General features: G+C 32.4%; 2 protein-coding genes and 1 long non-coding RNA gene across 7 annotated transcripts in view; 1 reads left to right on the top strand and 2 right to left on the bottom strand.

The window, feature by feature from the left end:
- LOC109603712 (hexamerin-1.1-like) lies at positions 1 to 8,743 on the bottom strand. Of its 3 annotated transcripts, none has more exons than XM_049965735.1 (4): positions 8,591 to 8,743; positions 8,397 to 8,530; positions 1,185 to 2,024; positions 1 to 1,126 (listed from the first exon to the last, which is right to left on the bottom strand). In XM_049965735.1, the coding sequence occupies exons 1-4, from the start codon at positions 8,661 to 8,663 to the stop codon at positions 65 to 67; spliced, it is 2,109 nt and encodes a 702-aa protein (XP_049821692.1). In that variant the 5' UTR covers positions 8,664 to 8,743; the 3' UTR covers positions 1 to 64. The 3 variants fall into 3 exon arrangements, with proteins under 3 accessions (XP_049821692.1, XP_049821685.1, XP_019875766.2); XM_049965728.1 differs by lacking the exon at positions 8,397 to 8,530 and adding an exon at positions 2,085 to 2,218 and having other exon boundaries at positions 8,591 to 8,733; XM_020020207.2 differs by lacking the exons at positions 8,397 to 8,530; positions 8,591 to 8,743 and adding exons at positions 2,085 to 2,218; positions 2,279 to 2,372.
- LOC126265100 (uncharacterized) overlaps positions 400 to 16,111 on the top strand; it is an 18,793-nt gene continuing 3,081 nt past the window's right edge. The window contains exon 1 of one of the 2 annotated variants that reach the window (XR_007547650.1): positions 400 to 521. This is a non-coding gene — a long non-coding RNA (uncharacterized LOC126265100). Of the gene's footprint in view, positions 522 to 13,017; positions 13,143 to 16,111 lie in introns of those variants that run through there. The other variant, XR_007547648.1, reaches the window with a different exon arrangement.
- On the bottom strand, positions 6,323 to 15,044 carry LOC109603723 (hexamerin-1.1-like). Of its 2 annotated transcripts, none has more exons than XM_049965720.1 (4): positions 14,905 to 15,044; positions 14,711 to 14,844; positions 7,497 to 8,336; positions 6,323 to 7,438 (listed from the first exon to the last, which is right to left on the bottom strand). In XM_049965720.1, the coding sequence occupies exons 1-4, from the start codon at positions 14,975 to 14,977 to the stop codon at positions 6,377 to 6,379; spliced, it is 2,109 nt and encodes a 702-aa protein (XP_049821677.1). In that variant the 5' UTR covers positions 14,978 to 15,044; the 3' UTR covers positions 6,323 to 6,376. The 2 variants fall into 2 exon arrangements, with proteins under 2 accessions (XP_049821677.1, XP_049821670.1); XM_049965713.1 differs by lacking the exons at positions 6,323 to 7,438; positions 7,497 to 8,336 and adding exons at positions 12,632 to 13,747; positions 13,811 to 14,650 and having other exon boundaries at positions 14,905 to 15,043.

Here is a 16,111-nt window from a genome sequence, read left to right on the forward strand (position 1 = left end):
TATTGCTTCAACTCTTTATTTATTTATCAAATAAATAACAATGTATTATTATATCATAAATCAATTAATGATAGTTAGCGGATTGGGTTTGATGGACAGGTGTGTGATAAATTGGTGCTTCATAGAAGTATCCGTTGGGCATATCGTACCACAACTTCTCAAACTCGATAAATCTGTTAAATGGATAACCAAACGGATAGTTGTCTTCAATATAGCTACCACTTCCGACTTTCGGGTAGTAGTATTGGCCTTCGTGCTCGTGGTGTCCCTTGAACTCTTCAAATGGATAAACGTAGACGAAGAACTGGTAGTGCATTCCATATTCTTTGCCCATTGGCAGCATATATCTTTGAGGGAAGTAGAAGTACTGTTGGTATCCATCGAGATGGAATTCACCCTGTCCATTGTAGGCTCCCATTACAGTCTTGTAGAGTTCATGGTAAGAGGTGCGGTCTGGGCCGAAGAATGGAGTCTCGTGACAGTTGCGAGTGATTTTGTTGTCACCGGCTTTCAGATCATAAGTGAAGTAATCGAACTCCACGAAGTTGTAGTGATTTTGACTGATGTTGATGAAGCGACCGTATTCATCGTATTTGGGTCCAAGAAAGATTTTAACCGCAGCCTTGACTGGTTTATCAGACTTGACATGGATGTAGTAATTGAACGGCTTGTGGTTGAGGCGGTATTGACGGGCATACACTTTGAATTTGTGGTTGACATATTCTTCTGGAGTTACGTAGACGCCGTTGCTGATGTCTGAGTCGAAGGTGTCAAAGTAGGTGACCAGACGGTCGAATTTAACATCAGTAACTTCGACTCCGGGGAAATACAGTTCGGTTTTGGTGTAAGGCTTGACATGGGACATGTATCTGAAGTAGTAGTAGACGATCTTCTTGTACAATTGGTAAAAGGCGGGGTCGCGCATGGAAGTTTCGAAATGTTCCAAGGCAGATGGAGCCAAGTGGTAATGATCTAAGGGTTGGAAGGAATAACCCAACAGATGACGAGCAAATACTTGTAAAGCTCCGTAGTATTGAGGATGAGGAGAGTCCGGATTACCTTGGATTAAATTACCAAGTACGTTGATGCCACCTTCTTTGTATAAATCGAATTTCTCTCCCGATTTCTGCAATTATAATTATTTAAAAACCATTTTCCTAAAAATAAATAAAGTTAATACTCACGTCGTAGTAGTAACCGAAATCGATAGCTTCGTGGATGCGTTTTTCATATTCAGTAGAGTATGTGTAACTGTATCCATACTTTGACTTCATTGTCCATGATTGACCGTAGTTGTAAAAGTATTCGTACAAATTAGCGAACTTGGGTCTGGACGGGAATGCGAGTCCATTATGATAGTGCATAGATGGATAGTAGTAAGTTTCGAAAGGAACTTCCCAATTGAAGTAAGGAATTTCTCCAAAATCGTTGGACAAACGTTCCAAATAATAACGAGCCAGTATTTGTTGGTAGAAGTACAAATAGAGTTCACCACGTTTGTCATTAACAAAATTGTATTCTTGTGCGGACATCCAGTAGGGATAGTACAAGTTGAAGTAGTAATAAAAGTTGTTGATGCCTACATCTTCCAAATAATAGGACATAGATTGCTCGGGGTGAAGATTCAAATAGTCTCCAGAGTAGTTGGCCCAAATGGTATGGTAACCGTCTTGTTGTTCGCCATGGTATATTTGCTTGTAGTACTGAGCCTTTTCGATAACTTCGCTTCCGAAGAAATAGTACGGATAAATCTCATAGATTGGAGGAATGACAATACCATAAGTATCAGGACGATGAACGATGGCCACCGAAACGGTGTACAAGAACATGCCTTCGTTAATGTATTGACGAGCCCAAACGGCAAAATTGTAGAAGGTTTCGAAATCTTTGGCATAGTAAAACATGTCAAATAAAACTTTGACTTGTTCCACATGGTGATAGTTGAAGACCGAGAAGATTTCTCCTCTGGGAAGGAATGCATCGTAGTGATAGTACTGCCAGAATTTCTTAAAGTATTCTGGTTTCTGTAAAAATATTAATGTTAGTTATACATATATTAGTAGAGAATTGCAAAGAACACATACAGTAAAGTGATTCTCGTAGTTTTTCCAGTCCCATTTCTCGAGGATGCTCAAATGCTCTTTGTAATAAGTTGGTTGGTTTATATAAGAGAATAATGTGAGAACGTCCTTTTGACGTTCCAAAAATTCCTTATTAGCTGCAACCGTCGACCAAATAATTACATATCACTTACAAGAAAAATTTAGATATAACTTACCAACTTTATATGGGTGCTTGGAAACTGCAAGGGCAGCAAGGCACAAAAAGATGAATCCCACTGAGATCTTCATGTTTGCTGTACCTCAACAAACAGTCAAGTCTGCCGATGGATGCAGTTGTGACCGTTTTTATACCAATAAGTGACCCCAGGTTTTGACCCGGGAGATAAAGCCTGTTGCATGGCCTAACGGCAGGGTTTGTATTTCATTACATGTTTCGAAATATTTTCGAAATGATTAACTAGGTGAAATTTTACTAGATTATATTTATTACATAATTGCGAAAACAATTGTTTAAGAATTTATTTTTTTATTTTCAATGTAAGGAGTTTTTTGTATATCTCAAGTAATTTGAAATATCGTATACACTTATATACAAATTTAAATATACATCTTAAACAAATAATTACAACAATCTCCTTTACAGAAGTTTTATGCCAAATGAAACACTGCAAAAATTTTTGAGGTCCTGAATAATAAAACAGAAACAATAGGAAATATATACAAGTGACAGGCTCGTCACAGTCGAAAGTTATAATGAAATAACTACTAAAAATACGAATATAAATTTATTTTAACATATTATTTCTTATATAGAAAACAGTGTTGTGATAGGTAAGTTCAGATTGTTAGATAATTACTTTTTTTTCATACTTTAATTATTCACATCTAAAGAGAAATAAGTAATTTGTTTTCAAAAAATTGTTTTAAACCCAAACATGATTATATGAACTCATTGTTCATTAATTGAACCCTATGAGTCATTTACGGACTTTCAGATTCAAGAATAAATATAAGTACTTTAAGAGAACAATCAACTATTCTTGTTATATTAAAAATGTATAATACTCTGTTTTTGCCAAGGGTCCAGTATTACAAGCACCAAGTTTTATGATAAATTAAAATGTTCTATATGTGAATATATAGTTATACTGGAGACTTTTGAAATATGTATTTGATATTTCTGACATAAATGTTCAAAAGAATAATAGTTTGATATAAAATATCCATAATTTTAACAAACATTTTTATATTTTGTATGTTATGTTTAAGAGTAAGAATAAATTTAAACTTTCAATTAGACTAAATAAACTTTATTTTAATTTTAAAAGTATATAATCATCATAAACCATTTACTTAAATTAATTCCACGAGATTTTTCATAACCTGATAAATAATTTTATCTAATTTCTACCAATTATTTGAATGTAATATTTACGATTAATATATGTTTTAATTAAAAATTTATGATAATTAAATTAGTTATATTTTAATGTTAAAAACTTTAATTGAAGAAAGATGTAATGTATTATTTAATATTAAAATGATAAGCAAATATATGATAAAAATGTACGATGCGCAGCATGCAAATAATTTAATTTTAGATGGAGACAAAAACAACATTTTATCAATTCAATACAACTTCAACAGCACTAACCGTTCCTTCTTCTAATTTATTTTAAATTAATTTGAGTATGATTCCTATCTTATTATACATTGATGTGAAGTATTTTTGATTGTGTTGTGAGAAAAATGTCCTCAATCTTATTAGATATTTTGAGAATTCGTAAGAAGTGAAAATAAATTGTTGTTTTAAGTAAATCATAATAAAAATGTATAACCGCATATACAGAGGTTGATACAGATCATAGGTAAATTATCTCTTTATATTTAAATATTAATAAACTAGATTAATTATTAAAATCCACTACAGAGTGAAAAAGTCTAATTTAATTTTTAAAAAAATATAACAAAAATTGGCAGTCATCAAATGTACAAAAAATATTCAAAAAAATGGAGTACCACTATCATCTCAGAAGTCAGTTGTAAACAAGTATCAAATATGTATATTTGCTTAATAAATGTATTAAATCTCAATAAAAATTAATTATTTCATTAAATTACATTTAAATAGGTGTCAATAATTGTTTTGCATTTTAAAAACACATATTTAGGTTGATGTAATTTTTAAAAGGTATATTTACTTTATGTATTTAGCAGTTTGATCAGGTGGGAACTTTTAGAACCCTTAATTTTTGTATAATTCTCGACAAGATGCGAATATAGTTTCAAAGACTTAAAGGGTAATTTTTTAAAAAATAATTTGGTTATGACGGCTTCATGCCGCATCCCTTTTAGTCAAAAGGGCAGGTCTGAAAGTATATTTTTAGTTAAAGGTTAAATAGTTCTACATGGATATTGTAAAAAAATCTTTTTCTTATATATTCACGAGTGCAAAAGTCGCTCCGACGCTCTGCCGGGGGCCACGACATGCTGCGAGTCCATGCAACGGGCCGTTACTAACTTGCAAGTAATTGTTTTTCTACAAATTATCACTTTAATAAATAAATTGTTGGGTCAAAGATATAATTAAAAAAAACATTATAAATTATATTATTTATTTGAGAATTATTGAAAATAAACATTCTTTCAAAAAAGTGTGAAAAAGATCTTAACTAGTAGGTTGGAATATTTAATTAATATTTTTCTTTATATTGGTCAATAAAACACTACCGCATTGACCAATTCTTTTGGATTTCCTAACAAGAACTCTACAGTGCTACGTTAAAACTATGGATAATAAAAAAAATAAATGGTACAAAACAAATAAGTATTTTCCAATCCAGAATTTGTTTACGCATTTTGAAAGGAAAGCTCTAAAAAGTCAGTATATTAAATTTATTTTAATTTTTATATAGTTAATAGATATAAAAATAAACAACATTTCATTTGTTGTAAATTTTTTATTTCCATTTTGTGGATTGGAATTCATTTTATTTGGTTCATTCTTAAAGAGATTTTGACAATTGCAATTTCGGAACATGGCAATCTGAGTCAATAAGTAGCCGAAATGTATAATGTTGCACAATCTGTAACAATCGTGTCACTTGAAATAATATACCATACGCTGGTGGTCGATAATGAGATACATTCAAAAGAAGGAAAACGGTCTTGTTTTCTGATTTCTGATTCTGTACAGACGTTTAAATTACAGTAAGTCTGTCTACCATAAGAAGAAAGTTACGTGAACTGGTCTTAGAGCCAGGCGGTTGTCCACAGAGCAGGGGCTAGTGATCACCGCATATAGACTGCAGTCTAATGGCGTAATGATTTGTTCACAGATGATTCTAAGTACACGTTATATCACTCGGACATGACGTGAAACTGGTGAAAGATATCATGAGCAAAACATGGCTCCCACTGTTTCTTTTGTAGGTAGCCCCGTAACAGTCTTAGCTGGAATTTTTTTAGAGACACGCACAAAGATTGGAGTACTATGGATCTTCTTCTTTGACGAATTTTGAGGGTAGAGACGAGGTAAAGTAAGAGAGACCCATTAAATTCTAATTGGAGAAATGTAGACTTCAATATTCTGTTTCTTATATTTAGTAATTTTGTTACTGGTTTAAAACGTCTGTTTGCAATTTTATTTAATTTTTGCCGATATATATATTTTGCATTTTGCAGGTATATATATATATTAATAATATAGTTTTTGCAGTATAATACCTCTGGTATTCTGATGTTTGTAATAATTCAAATTATCCACTTTTTATCCAAATTATTCAAAGACTCCCATGTGATTTACCGAGGCACGATATTTACAATATATAATTTCAAGAGAGCTTTTTACACAAGCTCTGTAGACCGAACTATTTGCAGTTTACCTAAAAATCCCCACAGAACTACTTTTTCGATTAAAAATGATGCTGCATCAAGTCGTCACGTTAAACTTATTTTTTTTATTTACCCACATGAGCCTTAGAATTATATTCGCATTCTGACGCTTAAAAAAGATTTATTTAAAAATTCATATAAATTATGCTATAAAAGATCGAAATCTCTTTTTCTTAATGTTATATGCTTACTTGTGTTCAAAATACATTAGTTTCATTAAAATTGTATAGTATTTTGATTCTCTGTTTTTTTTTTTTTTCAATTAACCGAGGTCGGAGATGTCTAACTCAGATAATCGAAATTCTACTGTATAATTCAAAATGTTACCCGAATTAATTCATTGTTTATTATTAAAACAATAAAAATTGTTTAAACTCTTATATTTATTAAATAAAAAAATAACATTAGTACATCATCACTCAATGATGAACAGTGGATTGGATTTGATGGACAGGAGTGTGGTAAATAGGTGCCTCATAGAAATAACCGTTAGGCATGTCGTACCACAACTTCTCATACTCAATAAATCTGTTGAATGGATAACCAAACGGATAGTTGTCTTCCATATAGCTACCACTTCCGACTCTCGGGTAGTAGTATTCGCCTTCGTGCTCGTGGTGTCCCTTGTACTCTTCGAATGGATAAACATACACGAAGAACTGGTAGTGCATTCCGTATTCTTTGCCCATTGGAAGCATGTATCTCTTCGGGAAGTAGAAATACTGTTGGTATCCATCGAGGTGGAATTCACCTTGTCCGTTGTAGGCACCCATTACAGTCTTGTAGAGTTCGTGATATGAAGTGCGGTCTGGGCCGTAGAAAGGATTTTCGTGGGAACTGCGAGTGATCTGGTTGTCGCCAGCCTTCAAGTCATAGGTGAAGTAATCGAACTCCACGAAGTTGTAGTGATTTTGACTGATGTTGATGAAGCGACCGTATTCATCGTATTTAGGTCCAAGAAAGATTTTGACCGCAGCTTTCACTGGCTTATCAGACTTGACATGGATGTAGTAATTGAACGGCTTGTGGTTGAGACGGTATTGACGGGCATACACTTTGAATTTGTGGTTGACGTATTCTTCTGGAGTTACGTAGACGCCGTTGCTGATGTCTGAGTCGAAGGTGTCAAAGTAGGTGACCAGACGGTCGAATTTAACATCAGTAACTTCGACTCCGGGGAAATACAGTTCGGTTTTGGTGTAAGGCTTGACGTGGGACATGTATCTGAAGTAGTAGTAGACGATCTTTTTGTACAATTGGTAAAAGGCGGGGTCGCGCATGGAAGTTTCGAAATGTTCCAAGGCAGATGGAGCCAAGTGGTAATGATCTAAGGGTTGGAAGGAATAACCCAACAGATGACGAGCAAATACTTGTAAAGCTCCGTAGTATTGAGGATGAGGAGAGTCCGGATTACCTTGGATTAAATTACCAAGTACGTTGATGCCACCTTCTTTGTATAAATCGAATTTCTCTCCCGATTTCTGCAATTATAATTATTTAAAAACCATTTTCCTAAAAATAAATAAAGTTAATACTCACGTCGTAGTAGTAACCGAAATCAATAGCTTCGTGGATGCGTTTTTCATATTCAGTAGAGTATGTGTAACTGTATCCATACTTTGACTTCATTGTCCATGATTGACCGTAGTTGTAAAAGTATTCGTACAAATTAGCGAACTTGGGTCTGGACGGGAATGCGAGTCCATTATGATAGTGCATAGATGGATAGTAGTAAGTTTCGAAAGGAACTTCCCAATTGAAGTAAGGAATTTCTCCAAAATCGTTGGACAAACGTTCCAAATAATAACGAGCCAGAATTTGTTGGTAGAAGTACAAGTAGAGTTCACCACGTTTGTCATTAACAAAATTGTATTCTTGTGCGGACATCCAGTAGGGATAGTACAAGTTGAAGTAGTAATAAAAGTTGTTGATGCCTACATCTTCCAAATAATAGGACATAGATTGCTCGGGGTGAAGATTCAAATAGTCTCCAGAGTAGTTGGCCCAAATGGTATGGTAACCGTCTTGTTGTTCGCCATGGTATATTTGCTTGTAGTACTGAGCCTTTTCGATAACTTCGCTTCCGAAGAAATAGTACGGATAAATCTCATAGATTGGAGGAATGACAATACCATAAGTATCAGGACGATGAACGATGGCCACCGAAACGGTGTACAAGAACATGCCTTCGTTAATGTATTGACGAGCCCAAACGGCAAAATTGTAGAAGGTTTCGAAATCTTTGGCATAGTAAAACATGTCAAATAAAACTTTGACTTGTTCCACATGGTGATAGTTGAAGACCGAAAAGATTTCTCCTCTGGGAAGGAATGCATCGTAGTGATAGTACTGCCAGAATTTCTTAAAGTATTCTGGTTTCTGTAAAAATATTAATGTTAGTTATACATATATTAGTAGAGAATTGCAAAGAACACATACAGTAAAGTGATTCTCGTAGTTTTTCCAGTCCCATTTCTCGAGGATGCTCAAATGCTCTTTGTAATAAGTTGGTTGGTTTATGTAAGAGAATAATGTGAGAACGTCCTTTTGACGTTCCAAAAATTCCTTATTAGCTGCAACCGTCGACCAAATAATTACATATCACTTATAATAAAAATTTAGATCCAACTTACCAACTTTGTATGGGTGCTTGGAAACTGCAAGGGCAGCAAGGCACAAAAAGATGAATCCCACTGAGATCTTCATGTTTGCTGTACCTCAACAAACAGTCAAGTCTGCCGATGGATGCAGTTGTGACCGTTTTTATACCAATAAGTGACCCCAGGTTTTGACCCGGGAGATAAAGCCTGTTGCATGGCCTAACGGCAGGGTTTGTATTTCATTACATGTTTCGAAATGTTTTCGAAATGATTAACTAGGTGAAATTTTACTAGATTATATTTATTACATAATTGCGAAAACAATTGTTTAAGAATTTATTTTTTTATTTTCAATGTAAGGAGTTTTTTGTATATCTCAAGTAATTTGAAATATCGTATACACTTATATACAAATTTAAATATACATCTTAAACAAATAATTACAACAATCTCCTTTACAGAAGTTTTATGCCAAATGAAACACTGCAAAAATTTTTGAGGTCCTGAATAATAAAACAGAAACAATAGGAAATATATACAAGTGACAGGCTCGTCACAGTCGAAAGTTATAATGAAATAACTACTAAAAATACGAATATAAATTTATTTTAACATATTATTTCTTATATAGAAAACAGTGTTGTGATAGGTAAGTTCAGATTGTTAGATAATTACTTTTTTTTCATACTTTAATTATTCACATCTAAAGAGAAATAAGTAATTTGTTTTCAAAAAATTGTTTTAAACCCAAACATGATTATATGAACTCATTGTTCATTAATTGAACCCTATGAGTCATTTACGGACTTTCAGATTCAAGAATAAATATAAGTACTTTAAGAGAACAGTCAACTATCCTTGTTATATTAAAAATGTATAATACTCTGTTTTTGCCAAGGGTCCAGTATTACAAGCACCAAGTTTTATGATAAATTAAAATGTTCTATATGTGAATATATAGTTATACTGGAGACTTTTGAAATATGTATTTGATATTTCTGACATAAATGTTCAAAAGAATAATAGTTTGATATAAAATATCCATAATTTTAACAAACATTTTTATATTTTGTATGTTATGTTTAAGAGTAAGAATAAATTTAAACTTTCAATTAGACTAAATAAACTTTACTTTAATTTTAAAAGTATATAATCATCATAAACCATTTACTTAAATTAACTCCACGAGATTTTTCATAACCTGATAAATAATTTTATCTAATTTCTACCAATTATTTGAATGTAATATTTACGATTAATATATGTTTTAATTAAAAATTTATGATAATTAAATTAGTTATATTTTAATGTTAAAAAACTTTAATTGAAGAAAGATGTAATGTATTATTTAATATTAAAATGATAAGCAAATATATGATAAAAATGTACGATGCGCAGCATGCAAATAATTTAATTTTAGATGGAGACAAAAACAACATTTTATCAATTCAATACAACTTCAACAGCACTAACCGTTCCTTCTTCTAATTTATTTTAAATTAATTTGAGTATGATTCCTATCTTATTATACATTGATGTGAAGTATTTTTGATTGTGTTGTGAGAAAAATGTCCTCAATCTTATTAGATATTTTGAGAATTCGTAAGAAGTGAAAATAAATTGTTGTTTTAAGTAAATCATAATAAAAATGTATAACCGCATATACAGAGGTTGATACAGATCATAGGTAAATTATCTCTTTATATTTAAATATTAATAAACTAGATTAATTATTAAAATCCACTACAGAGTGAAAAAGTCTAATTTAATTTTTAAAAAAATATAACAAAAATTGGCAGTCATCAAATGTACAAAAAATATTCAAAAAAATGGAGTACCACTATCATCTCAGAAGTCAGTTGTAAACAAGTATCAAATATGTATATTTGCTTAATAAATGTATTAAATCTCAATAAAAATTAATTATTTCATTAAATTACATTTAAATAGGTGTCAATAATTGTTTTGCATTTTAAAAACACATATTTAGGTTGATGTAATTTTTAAAAGGTATATTTACTTTATGTATTTAGCAGTTTGATTAGGTGGGAACTTTTAGAACCCTTAATTTTTGTATAATTCTCGACAAGATGCGAATATAGTTTCAAAGACTTAAAGGGTAATTTTTTAAAAAATAATTTGGTTATGACGGCTTCATGCCGCATCCCTTTTAGTCAAAAGGGCAGGTCTGAAAGTATATTTTTAGTTAAAGGTTAAATAGTTCTACATGGATATTGCAAAAAAATCTTTTTCTTATATATTCACGAGTGCAAAAGTCGCTCCGACGCTCTGCCGGGGGCCACGACATGCTGCGAGTCCATGCAACGGGCCGTTACTAACTTGCAAGTAATTGTTTTTCTACAAATTATCACTTTAATAAATAAATTGTTGGGTCAAAGATATAATTAAAAAAAAACATTATAAATTATATTATTTATTTGAGAATTATTGAAAATAAACATTCTTTCAAAAAAGTGTGAAAAAGATCTTAACTAGTAGGTTGGAATATTTAATAAATATTTTTCTTTATATTGGTCAATAAAACACTACCGCATTGACCAATTCTTTTGGATTCCCTAACAAGAACTCTACAGTGCTACGTTAAAACTATGGATAATAAAAAAAATAAATGGTACAAAACAAATAAGTATTTTCCAATCCAGAATTTGTTTACGCATTTTGAAAGGAAAGCTCTAAAAAGTCAGTATATTAAATTTATTTTAATTTTTATATAGTTAATAGATATAAAAATAAACAACATTTCATTTGTTGTAAATTTTTTATTTCCATTTTGTGGATTGGAATTCATTTTATTTGGTTCATTCTTAATAAGATTTTGACAATTGCAATTTCGGAACATGGCAATCTGAGTCAATAAGTAGCTGAAATGTATAATGTTGCACAATGTGTAACAGTCGTGTCACTTGAAATAATATACCATACGCTGGTGGTCGATAATGAGATACATTCAAAAGAAGGAAAACGGTCTTGTTTTCTGATTTCTGATTCTGTACAGACGTTTAAATTACAGTAAGTCTGTGTACCATAAGAAGAAAGTTACGTGAACTGGTCTTAGAGCCAGGCGGTTGTCCACAGAGCAGGGGCTAGTGATCACCGCATATAGACTGCAGTCTAATGGCGTAATGATTTGTTCACAGATGATTCTAAGTACACGTTATATCACTCGGACATGACGTGAAACTGGTGAAAGATATCATGAGCAAAACATGGCTCCCACTGTTTCTTTTGTAGGTAGCCCCGTAACAGTCTTAGCTGGAATTTTTTTAGAGACACGCACAAAGATTGGAGTACTATGGATCTTCTTCTTTGACTAATTTTGAGGGTAGAGACGAGGTAAAGTAAGAGAGACCCATTAAATTCTAATTGGAGAAATGTAGACTTCAATATTCTGTTTCTTATATTTAGTAATTTTGTTACTGGTTTAAAACATCTGTTTGCAATTTTATTTAATTTTTGCCGATATATATATTTTGCATTTTGCAGGTATATATATATTAATAATATAGTTTTTGCAGTATAATACCTCTGGTATTCTGATGTTTGTAATAATTCAAATTATCCACTTTTTATCCAAATTATTCAAAGACTCCCATGTGATTTACCGAGGCACGATATTTACAATATATAATTTCAAGAGAGCTTTTTACACAAGCTCTGTAGACCGAACTATTTGCAGTTTACCTAAAAATCCCCACAGAACTACTTTTTCGATTAAAAATGATGCTGCATCAAGTCGTCACGTTAAACTTATTTTTTTTATTTACCCACATGAGCCTTAGAATTATATTCGCATTCTGACGCTTAAAAAAGATTTATTTAAAAATTCATATAAATTATGCTATAAAAGATCGAAATCTCTTTTTCTTAATGTTATATGCTTACTTGTGTTCAAAATACATTAGTTTCATTAAAATTGTATAGTATTTTGATTCTCTGTTTTTTTTTTTCAATTAACCGAGGTCGGAGATGTCTAACTCAGATAATCGAAATTCTACTGTATAATTCAAAATGTTACCCGAATTAATTCATTGTTTATTATTAAAACAATAAAAATTGTTTAAACTCTTATATTTATTAAATAAAAAAATAACATTAGTACATCATCACTCAATGATGAACAGTGGATTGGATTTGATGGACAGGAGTGTGGTAAATAGGTGCCTCATAGAAATAACCGTTAGGCATGTCGTACCACAACTTCTCATACTCAATAAATCTGTTGAATGGATAACCAAACGGATAGTTGTCTTCCATATAGCTACCACTTCCGACTCTCGGGTAGTAGTATTCGCCTTCGTGCTCGTGGTGTCCCTTGTACTCTTCGAATGGATAAACATACACGAAGAACTGGTAGTGCATTCCGTATTCTTTGCCCATTGGAAGCATGTATCTCTTCGGGAAGTAGAAATACTGTTGGTATCCATCGAGGTGGAATTCACCTTGTCCGTTGTAGGCACCCATTACAGTCTTGTAGAGTTCGTGATATGAAGTGCGGTCTGGGCCGTAGAAAGGATTTTCGTGGGAACTGCGAGTGATCTGGTTGTCGCCAGCCTTCAAGTCATAGGTGAAGTAATCGAACTCCACGAAGTTGTAGTGATTTTGACTGATGTTGATGAAGCGACCGTATTCATCGTATTTAGGTCCAAGGAAGATTTTGACCGCAGCTTTCACTGGCTTATCAGACTTGACATGGATGTAGTAATTGAACGGCTTGTGGTTGAGACGGTATTGACGGGCATACACTTTGAATTTGTGGTTGACGTATTCTTCTGGAGTTACGTAGACGCCGTTGCTGATGTCTGAGTCGAAGGTGTCAAAGTAGGTGACCAGACGGTCGAATTTAACATCAGTAACTTCGACTCCGGGGAAATACAGTTCGGTTTTGGTGTAAGGCTTGACGTGGGACATGTATCTGAAGTAGTAGTAGACGATCTTTTTGTACAATTGGTAAAAGGCGGGGTCGCGCATGGAAGTTTCGAAATGTTCCAAGGCAGATGGAGCCAAGTGGTAATGATCTAAGGGTTGGAAGGAATAACCCAACAGATGACGAGCAAATACTTGTAAAGCTCCGTAGTATTGAGGATGAGGAGAGTCTGGATTACCTTGGATTAAATTACCAAGTACGTTGATGCCACCTTCTTTGTATAAATCGAATTTCTCTCCCGATTTCTGCAATTATAATTATTTAAAAACCATTTTCCTAAAAATAAATAAGTTAAAGTTAATACTCACGTCGTAGTAGTAACCAAAATCGATAGCTTCGTGGATGCGTTTTTCATATTCAGTAGAGTATGTGTAACTGTATCCATACTTTGACTTCATTGTCCATGATTGACCGTAGTTGTAAAAGTATTCGTACAAATTAGCGAACTTGGGTCTGGACGGAAAGGCGAGTCCATTATGATAGTGCATAGATGGATAGTAGTAAGTTTCGAAAGGAACTTCCCAATTGAAGTAAGGAATTTCTCCAAAATCGTTGGACAAACGTTCCAAATAATAACGAGCCAGAATTTGTTGGTAGAAGTACAAATAGAGTTCACCACGTTTGTCATTAACAAAATTGTATTCTTGTGCGGACATCCAGTAGGGATAATACAAGTTGAAGTAGTAATAGAAGTTGTTGATGCCTACATCTTCCAAATAATAAGACATAGATTGTTCGGGGTGAAGATTCAAATAGTGTCCAGAGTAGTTGGCCCAAATGGTGTGATAACCGTCATGTTGTTCGCCATGGTATATTTGCTTGTAGTACTGAGCCTTTTCGATAACTTCGCTTCCGAAGAAATAGTACGGATAAATCTCATAGATTGGAGGAATGACAATACCATAAGTATCAGGACGATGAACAATGGCCACCGACACGGTGTACAAGAACATGCCTTCGTTAATGTATTGACGAGCCCAAACGGCAAAATTGTAGAAGGTTTCGAAATCTTTGGCATAGTAAAACATGTCAAATAAAACTTTGACTTGTTCCACATGGTGATAGTTGAAGACCGAGAAGATTTCTCCTCTGGGAAGGAATGCATCGTAGTGATAGTACTGCCAGAATTTCTTAAAGTATTCTGGTTTCTGTAAAAATATTAATGTTAGTTATACATATATTAGTAGAGAATTGCAAAGAACACATACAGTAAAGTGATTCTCGTAGTTTTTCCAGTCCCATTTCTCGAGGATGCTCAAATGCTCTTTGTAATAAGTTGGTTGGTTTATGTAAGAGAATAATGTGAGAACGTCCTTTTGACGTTCCAAAAATTCCTTATTAGCTGCAACCGTCGACCAAATAATTACATATCACTTACAAGAAAAATTTAGATATAACTTACCAACTTTATATGGGTGCTTGGAAACTGCAAGGGCAGCAAGGCACAAGAAGACGAATCCCACTGAGATCTTCATGTTTGCTGTACCTCAACAAACAGTCAAGTCTGCCGATGGACACAGTTGTGGCAGTTCTTATACTAACGAGTGACCCCAGGTTTTGACCTGGTAGATAAAGCTTGTTGCACCGCGGAATGACAGGGTTTGTTTTTCAATGCGTGTTTCGAAATACTTTCGAAGTGGAATGAATGAGGTGACTTCTACAAGATTATATTTATTGCATAATTCCAATTTAAATTGAAAACAATTCGTTTATTTTTTATACATTTTTATATTTTAATATTTAATTATTATATTGCCGAAATTAACTGTATTAATGCATTAATTTTTTAACATGAAAATTTGTTTTATAAAAATAAAGTAATTCAATCTATATAAAAATAAAATATTTTTTCTGTATAAAAATTATATGTAACTTATACATTTAGTTCTTATTGAGAAATAATATCGAATATTTTTCATACAAATTATACTACTTGAACCTGTACACGTCTTAAATAAATAATTACAATATCCTGTTTTATTAAGTGCAATTATCGTATACTTTTATAAATAAAGATTAATGAACTAATTCAGGAAAGATTTTTTATTAAAATCATATTTAATAAAATAAATATTCTATTATGCAAATATTAAATATTACGGTACAAAATGAAAATTTGTTTTATGCCATATAAAATAATATAACATTCGGTAAATGTTTTTAATGAAAGTAATATTTCTGTAGATTCATTATTCATTCATCTTGTAAAACAGATTTTAATTTTGCCTTAAGATGCGTTCTTCATATTCTCATAAAGTAGGTTTTCTAAATTCATAGTTTGACTTGTTCAAGTCCGTGATTAGCCGTAGTTATAAAAGTATTCGATGAAGTTAGTATGCTTGGGCCTGGACATTAGAACGAGTCTATTATGGAAACACATAAATGTATATAATTCGAAAGAAATTTTTCCAAAATTGCCCGACAAAAATTCCAAATAATACGAACTGCTTATAGTTAGAAGCAAAGATTACGGATTAATAAATATTTCCTAAATCAGTATTATTACTACAAAAACAAATAAAAATACTGTTAAATAATATTTTTCTAGTATGCCTTTGAATTTTGTAATTCTTTTGGGTCTTTCAAAATTAAAGATCTAATTATGGGTA

The sequence above is a fragment of the Aethina tumida genome, chromosome 1, assembly GCF_024364675.1.
Source record: "Aethina tumida isolate Nest 87 chromosome 1, icAetTumi1.1, whole genome shotgun sequence".
Lineage (NCBI taxonomy): Eukaryota > Metazoa > Arthropoda > Insecta > Coleoptera > Nitidulidae > Aethina > Aethina tumida.

What these genes read in the sequence shown, in the direction of transcription:
- LOC109603712 (XM_049965735.1), bottom strand. Translation starts at nt 8,663, where the DNA reads ATGAAGATCTCAGTGGGATTCATCTTTTTGTGCCTTGCTGCCCTTGCA. An exon ending in CAAGCACCCATACAAAGTTG is followed by an intron (nt 8,531 to 8,590) that starts GTAAGTTGGATC and finishes CGACGGTTGCAG; the next exon opens with CTAATAAGGAATTTTTGGAA. An exon ending in ATTTCGGTTACTACTACGAC is followed by an intron (nt 1,127 to 1,184) that starts GTGAGTATTAAC and finishes TTATAATTGCAG; the next exon opens with AAATCGGGAGAGAAATTCGA.
- LOC109603723 (XM_049965720.1), bottom strand. Translation starts at nt 14,977, where the DNA reads ATGAAGATCTCAGTGGGATTCGTCTTCTTGTGCCTTGCTGCCCTTGCA. An exon ending in CAAGCACCCATATAAAGTTG is followed by an intron (nt 14,845 to 14,904) that starts GTAAGTTATATC and finishes CGACGGTTGCAG; the next exon opens with CTAATAAGGAATTTTTGGAA. An exon ending in ATTTCGGTTACTACTACGAC is followed by an intron (nt 7,439 to 7,496) that starts GTGAGTATTAAC and finishes TTATAATTGCAG; the next exon opens with AAATCGGGAGAGAAATTCGA.